We start from the raw sequence: 19,452 nt of genomic DNA, 5'->3' as shown, positions 1-19,452 counted from the left end.
AAGAGAGCATCTCTGATCTGTGCAGTTCTAGCTGGTTGTGATGGGATATTGCCTTCACTGCCTTCAGTCAGTTTTTCTGAATGGTCATGGAAAATTCTGGAACCCAGTCAAATGGATAAGTAGAAGCAGTGACCCTTTAAATTGTCACACAACCCCTGTTGGGGAGGAGGGGAGGAAGCACTGGCCTTGTGTCAGAAAATCTGAAAATACCTTAAGATGCTCTTTACCAGGTGTAAGAAAGAGCTTGGATGGGATTACCACCTTTCCAAGCCTTATTTTTCTTATCTTTCAAATGGGAATATCTGCCTTACCCCTTTCATGAGATCTTCTTTTAATAGTGTGACCTGTTCTTATCATCAGTAAAAACTAGATTCAGATCCTGTTCTGAGCAAGTCACCTAACTCCTGTGTATAAATAATATAGCCATGGGTCTAAGCAGCTCTCTCACTATCTAGGCTTTCCATAGGTCATGATTCAATGAAGCGATACACATGACTGAGTTAAACCTGGGTTGGTTTCATCTACTTGGTTTGCAGTTTGGAAGAATTTTTAAGCACAAATATTTTCAGACGCAAGAATGTTTTAATACTTTGCTTGAAAAGTTGCAGCAGTAAAGACATTAGTTACAAAGAACATATCCTAACAAATAATATAGGTTTAGATAAAGCAGTCGCAGACAGCTTATACTAAGGGATCCTAGGTCTAACCAAGCACCTCATTTAAGGAAGATAATAGTTTTTGCCTATTTAAGAGATGCACTAAGAACAGTCAGCAAGAAAATGGAATCTGAAAAAGCAAGCCAGAGTGAGAACCACAAATTTAAAGTAGATACCTTCTCTCACCCTAGCCCATGACCTTTCCTTACTTCCTCAGGGAACCTAAATTCTATGTCAACAGTGTTACACCTGTACTTGCACTGTGTAGATATGTGCATATGGTACCAAAAACATTGGGCAGAAACTTTGGGGCCAGAGTTAAAGACAAAGCTCTAGGTTGACTGGCTGGTTCCCTAAACCCAACCTACTTTAGACCAAAGAAACTCCAATCCAAGGAAAGCAAAGACTGGAATTTTATGAATAGTTATGATTCTCACTTCATCAAGGCCCCATGAATCCTGGGAGAACTGGACTCATTTGGCACCTTGTTTTCCTGTCTAGAGTACAGTCTTTTCAGGTACATGACTAGGAAGCAAGTTAAGTGTTAAAAGATACATGATGCTAACTGTCCAATCATATTGTAGGTAAAGAGATGGACTAGAGATATATTTATACAATGGGCAGCTTACTGTTCTAGAGGAAAGGTATCTTGTTGCTTCCCAATACCACATTCCACCTGGCTAGTCCAGGCTGGACAAGCAACTACTGTCTTTGGAAGTATTTTATTGATTCATTTTGCTTTTACATTACATTATGTTCATTTCTGAATATATTCTTCCCCTCTATATTGCAAGCCTTTTAAGGCCAACATTAGAAAATGGGGGGGGGGTTATTTTGGTAAAGTGAAAGAAGTGATTTCAAAATAGCATCAAAACTTGTAATGAAAAGTCTTTGTGGTTTGGAGAAGGGGCAGCTTATGCATACTACCATAATGAGTCCATATTACTATAATCATGTTCTCTTACCCCACCTCTACCAATTTAGCAAATCAAGATGGGGATTCTGCCCTTTTCCCATTACCTTGATGGGCTGCTGATAATAGGATTTAATCATTTATACATCTTAACAATATTTAGCTGACATAAGGCTTCACTAACGTTTAGATAATGTAAGATGGACTCAAAAATCCTCCTCTCCAACATGTATTTCATTTTTGGGCTCAAATCCCTTTGCAAAAACTCCTGAAAGGCCCAAGGCCCCAGTTTTTTACTGCAAGCAGTAATGGAAGAACTGAATTGGGACCAACCAAGTGGTCTCATAAATCCAGGCTGCCTATTCAAAACTCCTTTACTTATTTTAAAAGAAAAAAACCTTCCCTCAATAAGTACAAACACATACACACATAGCTATAAAATCCCAATACTAATTCAGATGCCTAATAATTTTCAGGTGAATTTTACAGTCAAGAAACAAGATCCTATAAGAAGCTTGGGATAAATAGGGGATTATTTGGTCTCTTTGTGTTATAGCCCTGGGACATTTTATTTTCATCCTTAAAGAGAATGGGAGAAAAAGAATCTAGCTTTTTCAAGTTTAGTCTGGTTGTGACCACATATTAAAAAAAATAATAATAAAAGACACTTTCAAACAAATGGAGATCTTACGCCCACCTGAAATCATTTTGTTAAGGGATTGCTCCTCACCTCCGCAGAGATCAATAAACTCAGAAGAAATCAACATTTTAGATCAGGGTTCCTAACTGCTGACCTGAATCCTGTTTACACCTTCAGATGGGCAAATACAATGGCTGTTTTCACAGATGTCTCCTGGAAGTCTTTTTTGGAGCTATCACAACAGGAAAAGGCCTGTGAAAGACCTCAGGGAACAGTATTCTTCATAAGGAAACATAAGTTTTATAAATGAAATCAAAGTTGTGCCTCAGTCTTTGGCATCTCCCACTCCATCAGGGTTAATGGCAAACATAGCTTCAGCCTCAGGAAGGCAAGGAGAGTCATAGATCTTGCAAATCCTAGTTTCTCCTCTTCCTTTCCTTAGGTACAGCCTGATTGAAAAAATAAAACAAAAAATAATTTAAATTACTTGCATTCCAAATTTCAAAGGCCACCTCTGTGTTCTAAACAAGTTTTCCTAAGTTTGCATACTCTGAGGGGAAGAAAATGAGAACTTTACTGTATTCCTCATCAACAAAGCCGTTTCTGGTCACTCCTCTGTAGATTATCAGGAGAGTGAAATAAGACTGTGAAGTAATAAGCAAAACACTGAGAGATTCACATATGTTCTTTAATTTTAGGGGCTTTCCTTCTAAAAGTATTTGCCAACTAAAGTCCATTAATTAACTGCTGAGTGGGGAGTAGTAACAGTAGACTCAAAATACTCCTAAACAACAGACAAAAAAAAAGTTTAAAAGCCTTTTGTAAATTGTTTCTGCAATTCTCCCTAGTTTTTTCAAATCAAAATTTTTTTTCACACAAAGAATTCATTTTTTTTTTAAAGAATCATAAGCTTACGACAACCAGATGAGAAAATACTCCAAAAAGAGAAATGCAAATTGTTTTAACTTTGGTTCCACATTTATACTCATCAGACTAGAAAAGATGACAAAAAGAGAAAATGACAATTATATGAAGGGCTACAAGGAGAAGAGTTTTTTTCATGTTTGTTTGCTAAGTTTATAATTGTTTAAAAGGTATCCTTTAGAATTCAAGTTTTTTAAAAAATGAATGTTTCCTGAGGAACTGAGGAAAAAATAATTATTTTTTTAAAAAGGTACCTTATGTAAATGAATCTAAGCCATTACTATACCTGGTTGTTGAGGCATGTGCAATGATGTTTCCTCCAATGGGTTTTTTGGGATCTGCAGCGAACATAGCTGCCCCATCTACTTGGGCTACCACTTGATTAGTGATTACCACTGCTACACCAAACTGATGGGGGAAAGACAAAAAATCTCTTTCATCATCATAAACATCAGTAGGCACCTTGACCTATGCTTCCCAGAAAGTTTCACCTGCAACAGGTACAGACAGGTTCATGTGCATTTATTTGATCTTTCAGATCAAGTTGATCATAAGTTTCTTAAGAGCATTGTTTATGCCATGACTATCTTGAGAATCTGGCAGAGTGGTTTACATTGAGTAGGCCCTTAACTGCCTAAATTTTACATTTTGGTGATAGAAATTTTTCTCATCCTTTTTAGCAAGATTCACTTTATAGACTAAAATTGAAATAGAGTACTCCCCAGCAGCTCTACCTCATCAGCAAGTCGTAGGAGCATCCGAAGGAACCTGGCTAAGTGCATCTGTCTGGCGGATAGCTCCCCTCGGCCAGAGTAATCTGTCCGATAGAGGGCTGTAGCACTATCCACAATTAACAATGCATACCTAAGGAGCAAGGAACAGAGAGATACAGTGAAGCACTTTTTTGCTTAAGTCTGATTCAGTTTTCTTTTTACTCCAAATCTTACATACATCACACACACTCAAGCACACACATGGGTGTATGTATGCATATACATATATATATATTTAGTCATTTATACAAATAATTAAAAGGAAAAATGTGATTCAAAAATAGTCATTATGGTGAGAGTGCAGGATTCCTCCAATGAACTTATGTTTCTGATATGAGTATAAATATGTAGCATTTTCAGTTGTTCAGTCATTTCGGTCATCTCTGACTCACCATGACCCATTTTCTTCTCCAGTTCATTTTACCAATAAGACCTGAAGCAAACAGGGTTAAGTGACTTACCCAGTGTTTGAGGTCAGTTCTGAACTTGTGGAGATGAGTTCCTGACTCCTGGAGCAGCACTCTATCAATTACACCACCTGTCTATCTAAATTACTTTCTCACCATAAGTTCAGCTGTATTAGTCTCATTTTTAAAGATAACAATTTGTCATGGGTTACACAGCAAGTCTTCCCTTCCTACTCCCATGCCCAGTCTCTAATCAGCCTGCACACATTTTAGTACTGGATTTCCTCAAGTAAGAGCATCATTGCCATCTGCTTCCAAACGTACCTAGACTCAACCATCATGGCTGAAGCCTGATAGAGGAGCTGGGTCTGGTGGTCTGTGTTGAAGCCTCGAGCATATGCCACATTATCCAAGACATCACTGCCAGACAGGCCATACCTAATCAGAACATTACAATAAGATGAAAAAGTTAAGACAGACATTAGAGAAAATGATTCTCTGGGATTGTTTGACTAGAAGGTATTAAACCTAGATAAGAATAAACATTTCTAGAAGAAAAATGCAAACTATTAACCATATAAAAATGCTCTAAACCTCTAATGTAAAATAAATAATGATTTTTCACCTCAACTCATCGAATTGGCAAAGATAATAAAAGACAGCAAGTCAATGTTGAGAGGATTTTGGAAAGACTGGTGCTGTACTATATACTTTTACAATTATCTTATTTGATCCTAATACCCTCTTAATATCTGAGTATTATACACATTCCACAGTTGAAGAAATTGAGGCAGTGATTAATGACTTGACCAGGACCATATATTAGTGTTTGAAGTTGGATTTGGATTCGGATCTCCCTGACTCCAGAACCTGGTGCTCTAACCATTGCACATCCAGTTGTCTCAAAATGTTTAACTCAGTAATTCAAGCCAAGAAAGTTTAAAACAATTAATTCTCAGTAAAAGTCCAAAAGTCCTATCTTCTGCCAGAAGCTTCATCCCATCCTTAATCTTAGTATCTTCTCTCTGAGATTATTTACAATATATCCTGATTGTATCTATATCCTGACTATATTTTGTTTGTACACAGTTGTTGGCCTGCTCTTTTCCCCATTAATTGTCATCTTGAAAGTATGTAAGAGGTGCTATTGTATGTTGTTGATTGACAAGTCTAAAAATTATAGCAAAAAATTGGCAACAAAGAGGTGCCTAAGTGATTGAGAAATGACTGAATAAACTGTGGCATATGACTGGAATGGAATGGAATTTTAGTGTACTCTAGGAAACAACAGATTTGAGGAATTCTAGGGAAAAAATGAGAAGCTTTTTAAAAAATGTAAATTAATACCAGAGTCAAGGAGAACCAGATCATATACACAATTATAAATAACATGGTCCCACAGGGAAGATGATGAAATACACTGTCCATCTCTGGGTAGAAGTAAGGGACTAAGGATGCAGAATATTGCATGTACCATCAATCATGCTTGCTGTGGAAGTAAATTTTGTTTTCCTTAATTACAAGGGAATGTGATAGTGGGAGCTGAGTAATGATTGTGGTATTAAAAAAAAAACTCAAAAAGTAAAAAAAGTACTTGAACTGTCTTTACACAGAAATCAATGGTTCTCCTTAAGCCAAAAAGAAAATTCTCATAAATATCAAATGTCCAAGTGGTACTTTCTTTGGCCACAATGGATGAATCCTCACAGCCTGAGAAATGGCTACAAATGGTGTCACATATACTCAAAATGTCAGTGGGCGTGTTCTTCTCTTTCTTTTTATATAATCTTTGTTACAAGGAAAAGCTTTGGGGGAAGAAAGTAGGAGAAGCATATTCAGAAGTAAATATTATGTAAAAAACAAAAGGCATCAATAAAACTTTAAAAATCTAGTGAATGGGAACCAAGAGGACTTTGGTCATGATATTGAAATTTTTATAGCACCAGCTTTTGTAATAATTAAGACTTTTAGTTCTGGGTAGGATACAGAATTAATCAGATGCTTGCTCAAGTCTTGCTTTCCAGCCCAACACCCTCAAGGTGTTTAGAGATCATCTAGTCATATATCCTTGTTTTATATGGTCCTATGGGCTTTCCATGACCACATGCTGCTGCCTGCAATTTTAGTGTTGGTAGTACTACATTATTGCACTTGATTATAAAATAAATATACAGGATGCTGTGAAAGTTTCTTTCTTTCTTTTTTTTTCCCCTGAGGCTGGGGTTAAGTGACTTGCCCAGGGTCACACAATTAGGAAGTGTTAAATGTCTGAGACCAGATTTGAACTCCAGTCCTCCTGAATTCAAGGCTGGTGCTATATCCACTGCGCCACCTAGCTGCCCCAAAATAGTTTCTTTCAAATGTTATAGAACGAACTCCCCTCTCCCACAGATATTTGAACAAAGAATGCAGTCTAGGATCTATAATATTGTGTCAAGACATTTTTCAAAATGCAATCTTTTATCGCCCCTTGCTTTTTCTTACAGCATGAGAAAAGAAATTGGTCTATCAGAGGTTACAACCTGGAGAAATCTTCAATTTTCAGAAGTCTATGAAGATGATAAAAATGGAACAATAGAAGCAGAAACTGCTGATAGTGTTAGTTCAGAAAATTAGGCTTGAGTAACCAAAAGAATTTGGATTTTCCTTCCTTTTTTCTTAGCTTCTACTTGGAAAAACCGTTTTCATCTGGCTACCTCACACTGCAGAACTGATTTACAAAAAGTTCACTTAAAAAGTCACAACTCAATCATTTGCTTTTGAACTCACCTTTTCTGCCCAAATCCTCATCCAAGTACAGTACTCGGGTTTGGGGGACAGAAATCTTACAGATTCTTTTTTTGGTTCTGCTACTTACTTGCCTTCTTATCTTGGGCAAGTAACTTCTACCTGAGGCTGTTTCCTTTCCTTACCTGACAAATTGGAATATTTATATCTCTTTCTCTCTAGAGTTTGGGGTGGAAGGACTGTGCAGAAAAACACTTTGCTCCTCATATAGAACTAGACACCTGAGGGCTGGTGGTGTTCTCAAAGCCAAAGATTCTTTGACTCTACAGCTGGTCTGAAAGGCTGCATCCTCTGTCTGGTCAGAGGAAAGTTTTTTTCCTGGACTAATTACACCCAAAGGCATATTTTCAAAATCAGACAGATTTGCCAAGAAGTACTGCTGTGTTTTGCTTGAAATTCAGGCCAGGAAATTCCAATCCCCTCCAACAGATGGAAATTGAAACAATTTCAAAATTCACGACTAAATCCCTCTACTGCTACTCCAGAAGGGAATCCAGAGATGCTGTTCTACACCTTAAGCTCCACCAAGCAATCACTCAAAAGCAATGTTAGCCAAGGGCCCACTCAGAATTTAGGCTAGAGTGTTCTCACAAACCAAAGGGGAAGAGGAACAGCCTAACCAAGATAGAAACAAAAGCTCTCATTAACTGGAAGGAAATCCAGCTATCTATCATTAGCAAAGAGGATAAGGGTGACTAGAGGGAATGAATCAACTTTTATTTCTTTTCAGAAGCTTAAATGATACTTGAGATTTTTTAACTTTTCAGTATGGCTTCTACCACACTTAGGGTTCCCAGTCGTGCATTTAGATGAATGAGTCTGAAACTTCAGTTTATGTTTGGGGCTCAATAAATGGTTATCACCATAAAGCATACTTCTGGCTCCTTTTAAACACAAAGGAAAATGAGACATTCTATTTCTTAAAATCATATTCACTGTTACCATAACCATTTCCACTTCAGACATTAAAAAAAAATGCCATAAGAGAGATAATGAACAAATTCTCTTCTGATACAGAAATAGCTTTTCATTTACATGTGGTGCCTTAATGGGAATCATTTCCTTCCAAACCATTCTGGTTTAAAAGCTTCTTCAACAAAGTGGGACCTTATCTTAAAATCACCAATTAAAATAATCAATTAGCAAAATAATACAGGTGGTTCCTAGAGTGTCCCTGCTGATTGATTGATGAATTCAGTAACCACTGACACCTATTTTTTTCATCTCTATGAAATCTTTATAAGAATAGCCCATACACACATTAGCAGCATCCTTGAATGATACAGGAAAATAGGCAAATTTTCTAAGGTAATTCCCTTTAACAAGCCAAAGTTTGTCACATAACTGGTAAGAGAAGTAGGGCAATTAGAAGATCCCACCAATGGAAATGAGCAGAACCAGGGGAATCAATGACCAAGCATGACTAGAGAAGACTGATAAAGAGGCACACTTCCCGATTGTTGGCAGAGGGGTCATGGGCCAGAGATACAGAATGAGAAGCACATCTTCAAATGGATGGTCAATGTATACATTTGTTTTGTTGACTATTTCCATTGAGAAAGAGCTTTTCTTGGGGGAAGGGAAGTGAATACTGATACTGATACAAAGGAAAACCAAAAAACATCAATGTAACAAGTTGTATGCACACTATAAATTCAAAGTATCACACAGCACCTTTCTGGATTTCCTTTGTGTAAGGAAACACTCTTGTTGATATTTGTCAAGTTCATCATCATCATCATCATCATCATCATCATCATCATCATAATTTTTAAAAAAACATACTTGCCAAGGTAAAAAAAATAAAATGAAAACTGAAAATGATGATGGATAATACCATATAAAAGTCCCTTGTTTAATGATCCTCTGGATTATCAATTGATTAAGGGATATGATAGGGAAATCCCAAATGCTTGGATTTCTTATCCTTTAGACAGCTTTGTTGTTAGTTTAACTATGGTTAACAAGCAAATGAAGATTCTAATTGCCCTGATAATGACATATGCAATTGCAGAGAAAACACATTGATTTATTAACTCATCACTCATTAGATAGGCATTACAGTTACAAAAATAAACTGGGTTCAGATTAAAGTAAGGGACAGAGAATAGGTTAGATATTATGAAGGAATCTGTGCCTCACATACAATGTCCTTTTAACATCAATATTCTTCTGTTTAAGTTACATTGCTGCCAATCATGAAACCACAAACACTTCAGAAGATTGAAGCTAGTAAATAGATGACTCAAAGGGCAGTGGACAGGTATACATGGGTAGCTAACCACTTATGATTTGTTTGAAAGTAGTATAAAAATTTCAAAGGCATCATCAATTGAAGAATGGCTGAATAAATTGTGGTATATGAATGCTATGGAATATTATTGTTCTGTAAGAAATGACCAGCAGGATGATTTCAGAAAGGCCTGGAGAGATTTACATGAACTGATGCTGAGTGAAATGAGCAGAACCAGGAGATCATTATATACTTCAACAACAATCCTATATGATGATCAATTCTGATGGACGTGGCCATCTTCAACAATGAAATGAACCAAATCAGTTCCAATAGAGCAGTAATGAACTGAACCAGTTACACCCAGCAAAAGAACTCTGGGAGATGACTATGAACCACTACATAGAATTCCCAGTACCCCTATTTTTGTCTGCCTGCATTTTTGATTTCCTTCACAGGCTAATTGTACATTATTTCAAAGTCCGATTCTTTTTGTACAGCAAAATAATTGTTTGGACATGTATACATATATTGTATTTAATTTATACTTTAACATATGTAACATGTATTGGTCAACCTGCCATCTGGGGGAGGGGGATGGGGGGAAGGAGAGGAAAAATTGGAACAAAAGACTTGGCAATTGTCAATGCTGTAAAATTACCCATGCATATATCTTGTAAATAAAAAACTATAGGAAAAAAAGAAAAAAAAAAAAGAAAACTATTTCAAAGGCATTTATGAAGACTTTGGTCATGTAGTGAGAGTAATTGGTAACAAATAGACAACAAGCATTGCACTGGCAGCCATGAAATATGAAAAGAATCAGAGAAAGAAAGGTCCCTTACATAGAAGACAAATCGTGTAAGGAAGGACATGGACAAGAATCGCACACGAATAGATTGTCAATCCTACAATAGAAGCATGTAATCACTGTCTAGATTGCTGAGTGCACACTCACCCAGACCAGTCTATCTGGGCAGCTTCAGACTTCCTCCTCCTCCTCCTCCCCCTCCATCACAGACACCTGGAGTGCTGCCTGGCTTTGCCACCACATGCATATCTGTCTCTAGAGCTGGGACAAGTTAAAAGATACATACCAGCACTGCTTCTGGAAAAAAGCAGAATAATCACCTGCTCTCTGGCTCTCCTTACCATTCCTATGACTCCCCAAATCAAAACTTCCTAGCCTGTCTTATTCTATTCATAACATTCTTATTTCCTTGGAAGAGTGTCTAAGCTATACATACCTTTTGCTCAAATAACACCACCTCTAGGCTCCTATTTCCAGAGTTCAAAAGAAAAAAAGGGCTCATCTGAACAAAAATGTTTATGCAGTTATTTAAAAAGGAATATTTTCTTTTCATTTATTGTTGTTCAGTATTTTTTATTTCCCTTGACTTAATAGTACTTTATTTTTTCCAATAACATGTAAAATTAGAGTTTTCAATATTCATTTTCCTAAGACTCTGAGGTTCAAATTTTTTCTTCCTCCCTCCCTCAGCCTCCCCCACAAGATAACAAACTATCTGATATAGGCTATACATGTACAACCACTTTAAACATACTTTCATATTAGTCAGGTAAAGAAAGAAAATCAGAACAAAAGAGAAAAGCCATGAGAAAGAAAAAAACAACGAAAAATCGAAAATAAGATGTATGCTTTGATCCACATTCAGTCTCCATAGTTCTCTCACAAGATTATTAGAATTAGAATTGTCTTGAATCATTATCACTGAGAAGAGAGCTAAGTCTATCATAGTTGATCACCACACAATTTTGCTGCTGTTGTGTATAATGTTCTCCCTTCATTCAGTATCAGTTCATGTTTAAGTCCAGGCTTTTCTGAAATCAGCCTCCTCATCATTTTTAGAATATCAGGACAGTTTTTCCTGATAATTTCTTGAAAGATGATGTCTAGGCTCTTTTTTTTTTTTTTTTTTTTTTTTTTTTTATCATGGGTTTCAGGGACACCAATAATTTTAAAAACATCTTTCCTGGATCTATTTTTCAGGTGATTTCCGATAAAATAGTTCACAGTGTTTTCTATTTTTTCATTCTTTTGATTTGGCTTTCTTGATTTCTCAGTCATTAGCTTCCATTTGCTCAATTCTAATTTTTAAGGGGTTATTTTCCTCACTAAGCTTTTATATCTCCTTTCCCATTTGGCTAATTTTATTTTTAAAGACAGTCTTCTCTTTAGCTTTTTCCCAATTTTTCCTCTACCTCTCTTACTTGATTTTCAAAATCCTGTTTGAGCTCTTTGAGCTCTTCCTTGGTCTGAGCCCAATTCTTATAATTCTTATTTTTCTTGGAAGCTTCAATTTTGTTATCTTCTTCTGAGTATATGTCTTGATCTTCCATGTCACCATAGTAACTTTTTATGATCAAAATCTTTTTCTGTTGTCTATTCATTTTCCTAGCCTGTTACTTGGCTTTTAATTCCTTGTTAAAGTTGGGCTCTGTTTCCAGGATTGAGGGTGTATGTAATGTCCCTCCAAGCTTCAGGGGTTTTGTGCAGCTGCTTTCAGAGATTTTTCTAGGGACTTGACCACAAGCACTTTTCTGCCCTGAAACTGCTCCACTGTGGCTCTAAGTTCTAGTGTGCTAAAGGAAGAGAATACTTTCTCTGTGTTGGTAAAGAGACCTCCTGTGAAGCTGCCATTGCCACCCTTGTCCATATCCATTTCTGGTATGCTTGTTTCCCAAGGCCCTCTCACTCTATTGACAAACCTTTCCTGCTGACCTTGCAAATCTTTGGTGTCTTTGGGCTGCGAGATCTGGAAACTACCAGTACAGTTATTGATTCAGAAGTTTAAGGCTTACTCCTGCTTTAATGGCACCCTGGCTGCACTGAACGCCCACCTTCGTGCCATAGTCTTCCTCCTGCTAACCTTTCCAACTTATCTTTGGTTAGAAAATTGTTCCACTCTTTTTGTGGGTTATGATGCTCTAAAGTTTTTTTAGAATCATTATTTAAAGGAATCTGGAGGGGAGGAAGAGCTTGGAGAGTCCCTGCCCTTACTCCACTATGCTGGCTCTCCTCTCTGTTCTATAAGAATTAGAACAATAGTATTCCATTATATTCACATATTACAATTTATTTAGTCATTTCCCAATTAATGGGTATCCCTGAAATTTTCAATTCCTTGCCACCACCACCAAAACAAAAACAAAAAACCCACAACTACAAACATTTTTGCACATATGAGTCGTTTTTCCCAAAAGGGATGTCTTCATAGAAATCTGGGAGAACTCATATGAACTAATACATAGTGAAACGAATAGAACAAAGAGTACATTTTATACAGTGTAAGATTGAGAAGAAAAACAATTTTGAAAGACTGTTCAATGCATTGGTCAACAGCAACTTCAGAGAACTGATGAGAAAGCATGTTAGCTAGCTCCTGACAGAGTAGGCAATGGACCTCAGGCCATGATTTGTTTTACTTGACAATACTTATTTGTTTTAAAGATTGTGTTTAAAATGTTGGAGTTTATTAAATACTCTTAAAAGGCAAGCTGTATGTAGAATCTTTTCTAATGTTTGATTTTGTATATGAAAATATTCTCTTTTGGGGGCGGTATTTATTAAATGCAGGGAAAATGTATTTTTTCTTTTTTTAAAAGAATGTAATCTCTTTAAAGAGCAAAAACTGTCTTCACTTTTATATTCTGCATTCCCAGGACCTAGCAAAGTACCTGGTATTAAATGTACCTAGTAGGTATTACATGCCTTTTCATTTATCTACATAGTGCTTTAAAGTTTGCAAAGTACTTTTTTATACATTATCACATTTGGTCTTTATTAAACTGTTTGTAAGCTAGGCACTGATTGTAATAGGTCTGTTTTAAAATGAGGAAATTGAGTCAAAGAAATTCAAAGGAGTTAAAGAATTTGCTCATTTGATAACCACATGGTCACGCAGCTGGTAACTTCCAGAAGAATTTGAATTCAGGTCTCTCCAGGTGTGTGTCTGTCTCTCTCTCTCTGTCTCTGTCTCTGTCTCTGTCTCTCTCTGTCTCTCTCTGTCTCTCTCTCTGTCTCTCTCTCTGTCTGTCTCTCTCTCTCTCTCTCTCTCTCTCTCTCTCTCTCTCTCTCTCTCTCTCTCTCTCTCTCTCTCTCTCTCGGTTCCACTTATCTTTCCATATTCTCCTGTGGACCATGGATCTACTGAACTAGCTCCACAAAATGCTGAACTGGGGCAAGATTGCTGTGTTCCTAATTCTGCCAGAATACCAACCTGCTTCAATACCTTGATAAAATGTAATAAGGTAAAAGCCTCACTTCGAAGAGATAACATATTCCATATTTAAGCTATAGCTATAGATATGGTGAATAAAAATGAATTAGGAGGTTTTTATTTTTCCTTCTTGTTCAATATAAAAGAGGAAGTAATCTTTGTTGCTCAGAAAATATATCAGATGATTTGCTATCAATAGAAGGAGAATGTTCTCACCTTCAAGGGGCCACAGCAGGTTTACTGGTAATGGAAAGCATTCTTCTTGTTCTACTTCCCACACATCCCAGCACACCCCCTTGGAAAGATTTTAGGCTCCAGGCAACTATGATTAATCCCTTAATTGGGAGTGGCTTCTTGGGAATAAGAACACTCTATCACCACAAGAGGGTGCTCTTTCTCTGAATAAAGGGAACTCGCAGTGGTTCCACAAGAAAGGGTTGTCATATAACACAGGAAAATTATGCCATAAAAGCCTGAATTGGGTTAATGTTCATAAATAACAGGTTGTGCTTAAGCAGTGTTGGCAAATGTATTAATTATGGCACTCTCAATGCTTTCGCTGTGAAAAATAATCATATATTAGCTTAAGCAGACCCTGGGCCTTACTTTACAAAGCCCATTTTGAGGAATTATTGATAGAGGTAAGATGTATACAATTAACACATACATATGAAATTCAAGCAGGAAAAATTTTCCTAACAGGTGGGAATGAATATAATAACACCAATATGAATGACCATCATCAGTTCACATTTATATAGCACTTTAAGGCTGACAGAGTGAGTATAAGCACCCTGGGAAAATGGCCAGTACAAACATCCCTGACTCTATTTGGGTGCTCATGGGGAGGTAAAACAGCTCATCTGGGTCATGTAGCTACTTAAGTGTCTGAGCCAGGATTCAAACCCACATTTCTGGCTCAGCTTCAAGCCAAGTGCACCACACTGGCCCTTGTAATTAAAGATCATTTTATATAGCAAAAGAATTGCAAAAATGGTACTAATGAAAAATTTCCTAAACTCTGTTCACTATTTGTGAACATTCGCCAAAAACTAACCTAACAATATGCTAAAGAGAAATGACAGATAGCTAAAATAAAGTTCTCCAACTATGGGTGCTGTCTCTTTTGGATAACTGATCCAATGCAGAAATATACATCTCCTTAAAACAAAAATCACCAAGGGGAAATCTGTCCCTGTTTCTTACCACAGCCCAGATAATTTGTGCCTCAGTGATACTATCTTATGGCTCAAGCTCAGACTAAGAGACAAAGACAAAAAACAGGACAAACTCCTCTCCCCCCCATAAATCAGAGGGAATTTCAGTCACCTTTTCACCATAACTCCACAGCTGTGAGGTTGTAAACAATTGGGTTTGTATCAATGTGGAGCTATGACTAGAGAAGCTGTGGTTCTTGGCCCTGTAACAGGAATTCCAATTCACTTCCAAGGCTTCAGGTGACAAGAAAAAAAATAATCCTTGATGTGATCATGAATTAGATTCTAGGAGACAGGTGGCATAAGCTTGTGAATTGACTTGAAGATTCTAGCTGAAAAATAGAGCTGCCCTGATAAAATAAACAAAACAAAAGGAAAAAAAAAAAAAAAAAACACCTCACCTATTTTAAAGAGAAAGTCATCCTGTCACATCAAGAATTACATCTGAACAGCTTTAGGAGGGATACTCTTAGAGAAGTAAAAGAATGTCAAAGAACCTTAGCCATAAATCAACTGAATCAAACCCATTGTTTAAGTAGATGCTAACTATCAGAAAATCTTCACCTTCAGAACAATTGCCTACCTTTCAGCCACTGCCAGCAATCGTTCTGGGCGGAAGGTTCCCTCAGTGTCAATGTACATGGCTTTCCCTTCACCACCACCTCGGTCTATGGGGAGCTAAAGAAAACAAAAAGTAAACAAGAGTAAGGATAAACTATAGCTAGGCATTTTTGATATTTAAGACTAAACTGCCTGAGGCCAGTCACTATGGCTTATTAATGTCTTGTTATCAACTGTCAAGAACCATATGCAATACCTCATAGTGAAGCTATGCTTGAATTCTTTTTTCTTTTTTTAAAGGTTAAACATGTACAATTCTTCTAAAAGTATTTCCACATTTATCATGCTGCACAAGAAAAATAAGATCAAAAGGGGAAAAAATGAGAAAGAAAAAAACAAGCAAGCATACAACAAAAAAGGTGAAAGTGTTAAGTTAGAATCACATCCAGTCCCCACAGTCCTCTTTCTGAGTGCAGAAGGCTCTCTTCATCACAAGTCTATTTTGGAATTGGCCTGAACATTGTTGAAAAGAGCCATGTTCATCACAACTGATCATCACACAATCTTGTTGTTTATGCTTGAATTCTTAAAGTCTGTGATAGTGGAGCATTTCTTAAATGGGCCCTGATACCTTTGTCATCTGAATGACAAAGGCATTGGCTAAGTTCTGATAGACTTGTCAATATACAGCCACCAGGTGATGAATTTTTTGGGGCTACAACTAGTCATGAAACTGTCTCCTAAGGCCTTTAGCAGCTACACTTTGTGTCAATGGAAGTAGAATATGTATAAACAAAATCAATTTTTTTTTCACTTACTGAAATCAAAATCTTGTATAGATACTGTTAATGCAGAAGAGGTCAAGTTAAAATTCTTCAGTTTGGTTTAGAGCTGGGCTGGGTTTGGGGTCACATAACAGGAGTGGGCTGGGCCATAGTTACCATTTTTCCAAAACTGATTTTCCAGATTTAAAGACCCTTGAATCATGCAATTAACTAATTTTATGCATATCAGTATAAGAATGTGTCTGGCACATGTCAACAACCCTAGAACAATGTACATTTCCACTCCACTGAGCAAAGTTTGGTTACAAGGGTCCCCATTAGGATTTAGAAATGCCTAAGAAATAGTAACAGAACTCTTAATTGTATAGTTAGAGCAAGAAGAAAGGGGAAAAAGGGAGAAAAAGCGAACAAAAAGAGAGAAAAGGTGCCACAGAGGGACTACCCTGGGGGTTAAAAAGAGTACATTACTGTACCTCTTTATACTCTCAAACATGAGTTATCTCTGAGAAGTCTAAGGTAGCTCAACTGATACAAATAATAAGAAAGTCTGTCCATTTTACTAACTCAATTGGAGATTACCACTTTTACCTAATTCCATAATAAGAGAGGGATCTATTACCCCCTAGGGTTCTCCAGTCACTAGGCTGCTGAGGAAACTAAAGTACCGATAAAGTATTTTAAAATGCTCAAATATGCCCCCAAATCAGGAGACAGGTATCCATGCCTTTTATTATTGGCAGACTGACAAAAGAAAAGAAAGGAACAATGCGGTCTTGGGAGTGATAGGGCCTTAGATTTAAAGATATTGAGAGGGAGAGGGGGGCAGGGAAGAGTGATTTGTCCAAACTTACAGAGCAAATGGTGGAGTCAGATCTGAATCTAGATCCTCACTCTCCAGGGCACTGTGCTGTTTCCTTGGTTCTGAGACTAATCAGCTGCATGGCTATGGTGAGGCCATTTCCTCTACCTGAGCTTCATTTCCCCTATTTGTAAAATGGCAATAAGAATTTGTATTCTACTCCAAAAATGTGACCAATCATTATTATTTATCTAAGGTTTTGGAATTAATTTTCTTTGGATAAAATCAAAGGTTTCAAGTTAGGTACTCAGTTGTCTGTGAGTATTCTGTTATTTTTATAGACAGGATATGTTTACATGAGAATTTTGCTTCATTTTATTGTTGGCAGACATGAGCTGACCATTCGGTAAACATTCCCAGCCTGGGATTCTGTTTATACAACTTTAGAACGTCAGCACGACACGCTTGGTTGCCATGGCAACCATGGACAGGGTGTACTGTACTCTAAATATTTATTCTTCATGAATCCCTGTCAAAACAACATGGGGAAAACATTACTATTTAAAAGGTCACATATAATGCCAGAAGACCTATAAATGGTACCCTAGTAGTAAGGGTGTCATTTTAAACAGCTTAATTTCCCCCCAGCTGCCAATTTCCAAATGGCACCTGGGCAATGACAGGAATCTCTATTGCTTTTGTTCCTTTTCCTCAAGTCCCTCTAAATTACTCTGAAGGTTTTCTACACTTCTCCTTTCCACCTTTCCCTATACCTTTTCCTGCTCAGAATCACATATGAGGGGAAATGAAAATGGCCTGCGCCTTCCTCATTAGATGAGCAGTGGAAATTAACTCTGAAATAAATTTTTGAGTTTGAAGATAATTGTCACTAAAATCCTCATTTTGTTGTCGTTCCAGAGAAAATGACTACGTTTGCTATGTAACAAATAAAATATTGGGGCAACTAAGGAGGAAAATTTCCAGTTTCAAAATGACCTTTAAGTGAACTGAAAAGAGCTAAGTCAAGAGATGAGGACTTATTTTCTTGTGTGGTTTGTAGAAATCAACCCTATTAAATTACAGTTATACCACTTACACTTCTTGGTGGTTTTGTACTTTAGGTACACACAGATGTGTGTATTAAAAATGGATTTCATGAAAACAAAAAATACTCAGGGAACTTTATTCCCTAGCTTATTCCAATTCTAACTATAATACAAAGTAACACTGGAACAAGAAAAACTGCTAACTACAATATCATAATTATGAGTAGTTCTTCCTTCAGAGTACCTCACCTCTCACTGAGGAAAAAATGAGTCCACACACCTCAATTTTTTTTTTTCCCAATCAAGGTAAATTTTTTTAGTTAGCAAAAATTTCTACCCCACCTCCCAAAATGAAGACTTGTAGGTTGGGAGTTTTTTTTTTTCCTTTTTGTTTAGGATGTTTATTGACAGAAACCCAATTTGAGAGTACTGAAACCACAGAAGTTTTGTGCTGTTTCTTAGGATTAATCATTGTACCTACTTCACAAGGTTGTCATAAGGATCAAATGAGTCCCATTATCTAATTTAAGATATGACAGAAACTCTTCAAGGCCTGCAATTTAAAGCCCCCCACCAAGGCCTCTATAAGCTAGCTCTTTATTATCACAACATTTGTCTTAGATATTCCCTTCTTTCCACTCCCACAGGGAACATCCTTTGGTGTAGGCCTTCACCACCTTTCAGCTGGACTGCTGCCATGATCGTCTTGTTTGTTGCCCATCAGGTGTCTCCCTGTTCCAGTCTACCCTCCACTTAGCTGCTCTACCTAAAACATAGCTCAGACCCTGTCACTCTCCCACTCAAACTCCAGTGGTTCTATATTAGCTCCAAGTTCAATGATTAAGTCCTTTGTTTGACATTTAAAATCCTTCACAACCTGGCTCTTTCTGGTTTTCTCATACTTTACTCTCCTCCAGTGACAAAAACCTTGCAGCTTTGACTCTAGGCCTTTCCACTGGCTTTCCCTAATGTCTGGTATATTCTCCCCTCTCCTAGTTTCTCTGGCATCCTGCATGACTCAGCTCAAATTCTACCTCCCATTTATATTCCTTCTAAGATTACCTTCTATTTTCACTGTGTATATCTAGTACACTGTTTGTTTGTTGCTCCTTGAAGGCAGAGGTGATTTTTGCCATTCTTTGTATCTCCATCACTTAGCACAGTGCCTGACATATAGCAAGCACTTAAGAAATGCTTAATGACTCACTGACTGGTTTCATGTTTTTATTGTTGTAATAAAGAAGGCCTCTAATTGGGAAGGAACTCTAAGTATTAAAAAAAATCCCCTCCCCGCAAAGCCCTTCATAATCTGGCTCCCACCTACCTCTCCAAATTTATCATATTATTCCTCTTTATGCAGGCTCCATTTTAGCCAACCTGGCTGCTTACTGTTTCACAAATTCTCCATCTTCTACTCCAAGACTTGGATTGAGCAGGGTATGGCTTTGGGTACCCTCTCCTTTCCCAGCT

General features: G+C 37.2%; 1 protein-coding gene across 1 annotated transcript in view; it reads right to left on the bottom strand.

The window, feature by feature from the left end:
* Positions 1-562: 562 nt before the first annotated feature.
* Positions 563-19,452, bottom strand: part of RAD51 (RAD51 recombinase) — a 37,228-nt gene continuing 18,338 nt past the window's right edge. Inside the window, exons 6-10 of the mRNA XM_074289304.1 lie at positions 15,375-15,469; positions 4,638-4,751; positions 3,868-3,997; positions 3,420-3,541; positions 563-2,658 (exon numbers count right to left, since the gene is read on the bottom strand). Coding sequence (XP_074145405.1) covers positions 2,535-2,658; positions 3,420-3,541; positions 3,868-3,997; positions 4,638-4,751; positions 15,375-15,469 — 585 coding nt within the window. The 3' untranslated portion in view covers positions 563-2,534. The remainder of the gene's footprint in view (positions 2,659-3,419; positions 3,542-3,867; positions 3,998-4,637; positions 4,752-15,374; positions 15,470-19,452) is intronic.

Source organism: Sminthopsis crassicaudata, chromosome 2, assembly GCF_048593235.1.
Source record: "Sminthopsis crassicaudata isolate SCR6 chromosome 2, ASM4859323v1, whole genome shotgun sequence".
NCBI lineage: Eukaryota > Metazoa > Chordata > Mammalia > Dasyuromorphia > Dasyuridae > Sminthopsis > Sminthopsis crassicaudata.
Note: the sequence above shows the minus strand (reverse complement) of the source record. Positions and strands in the feature narration are given on the sequence as shown.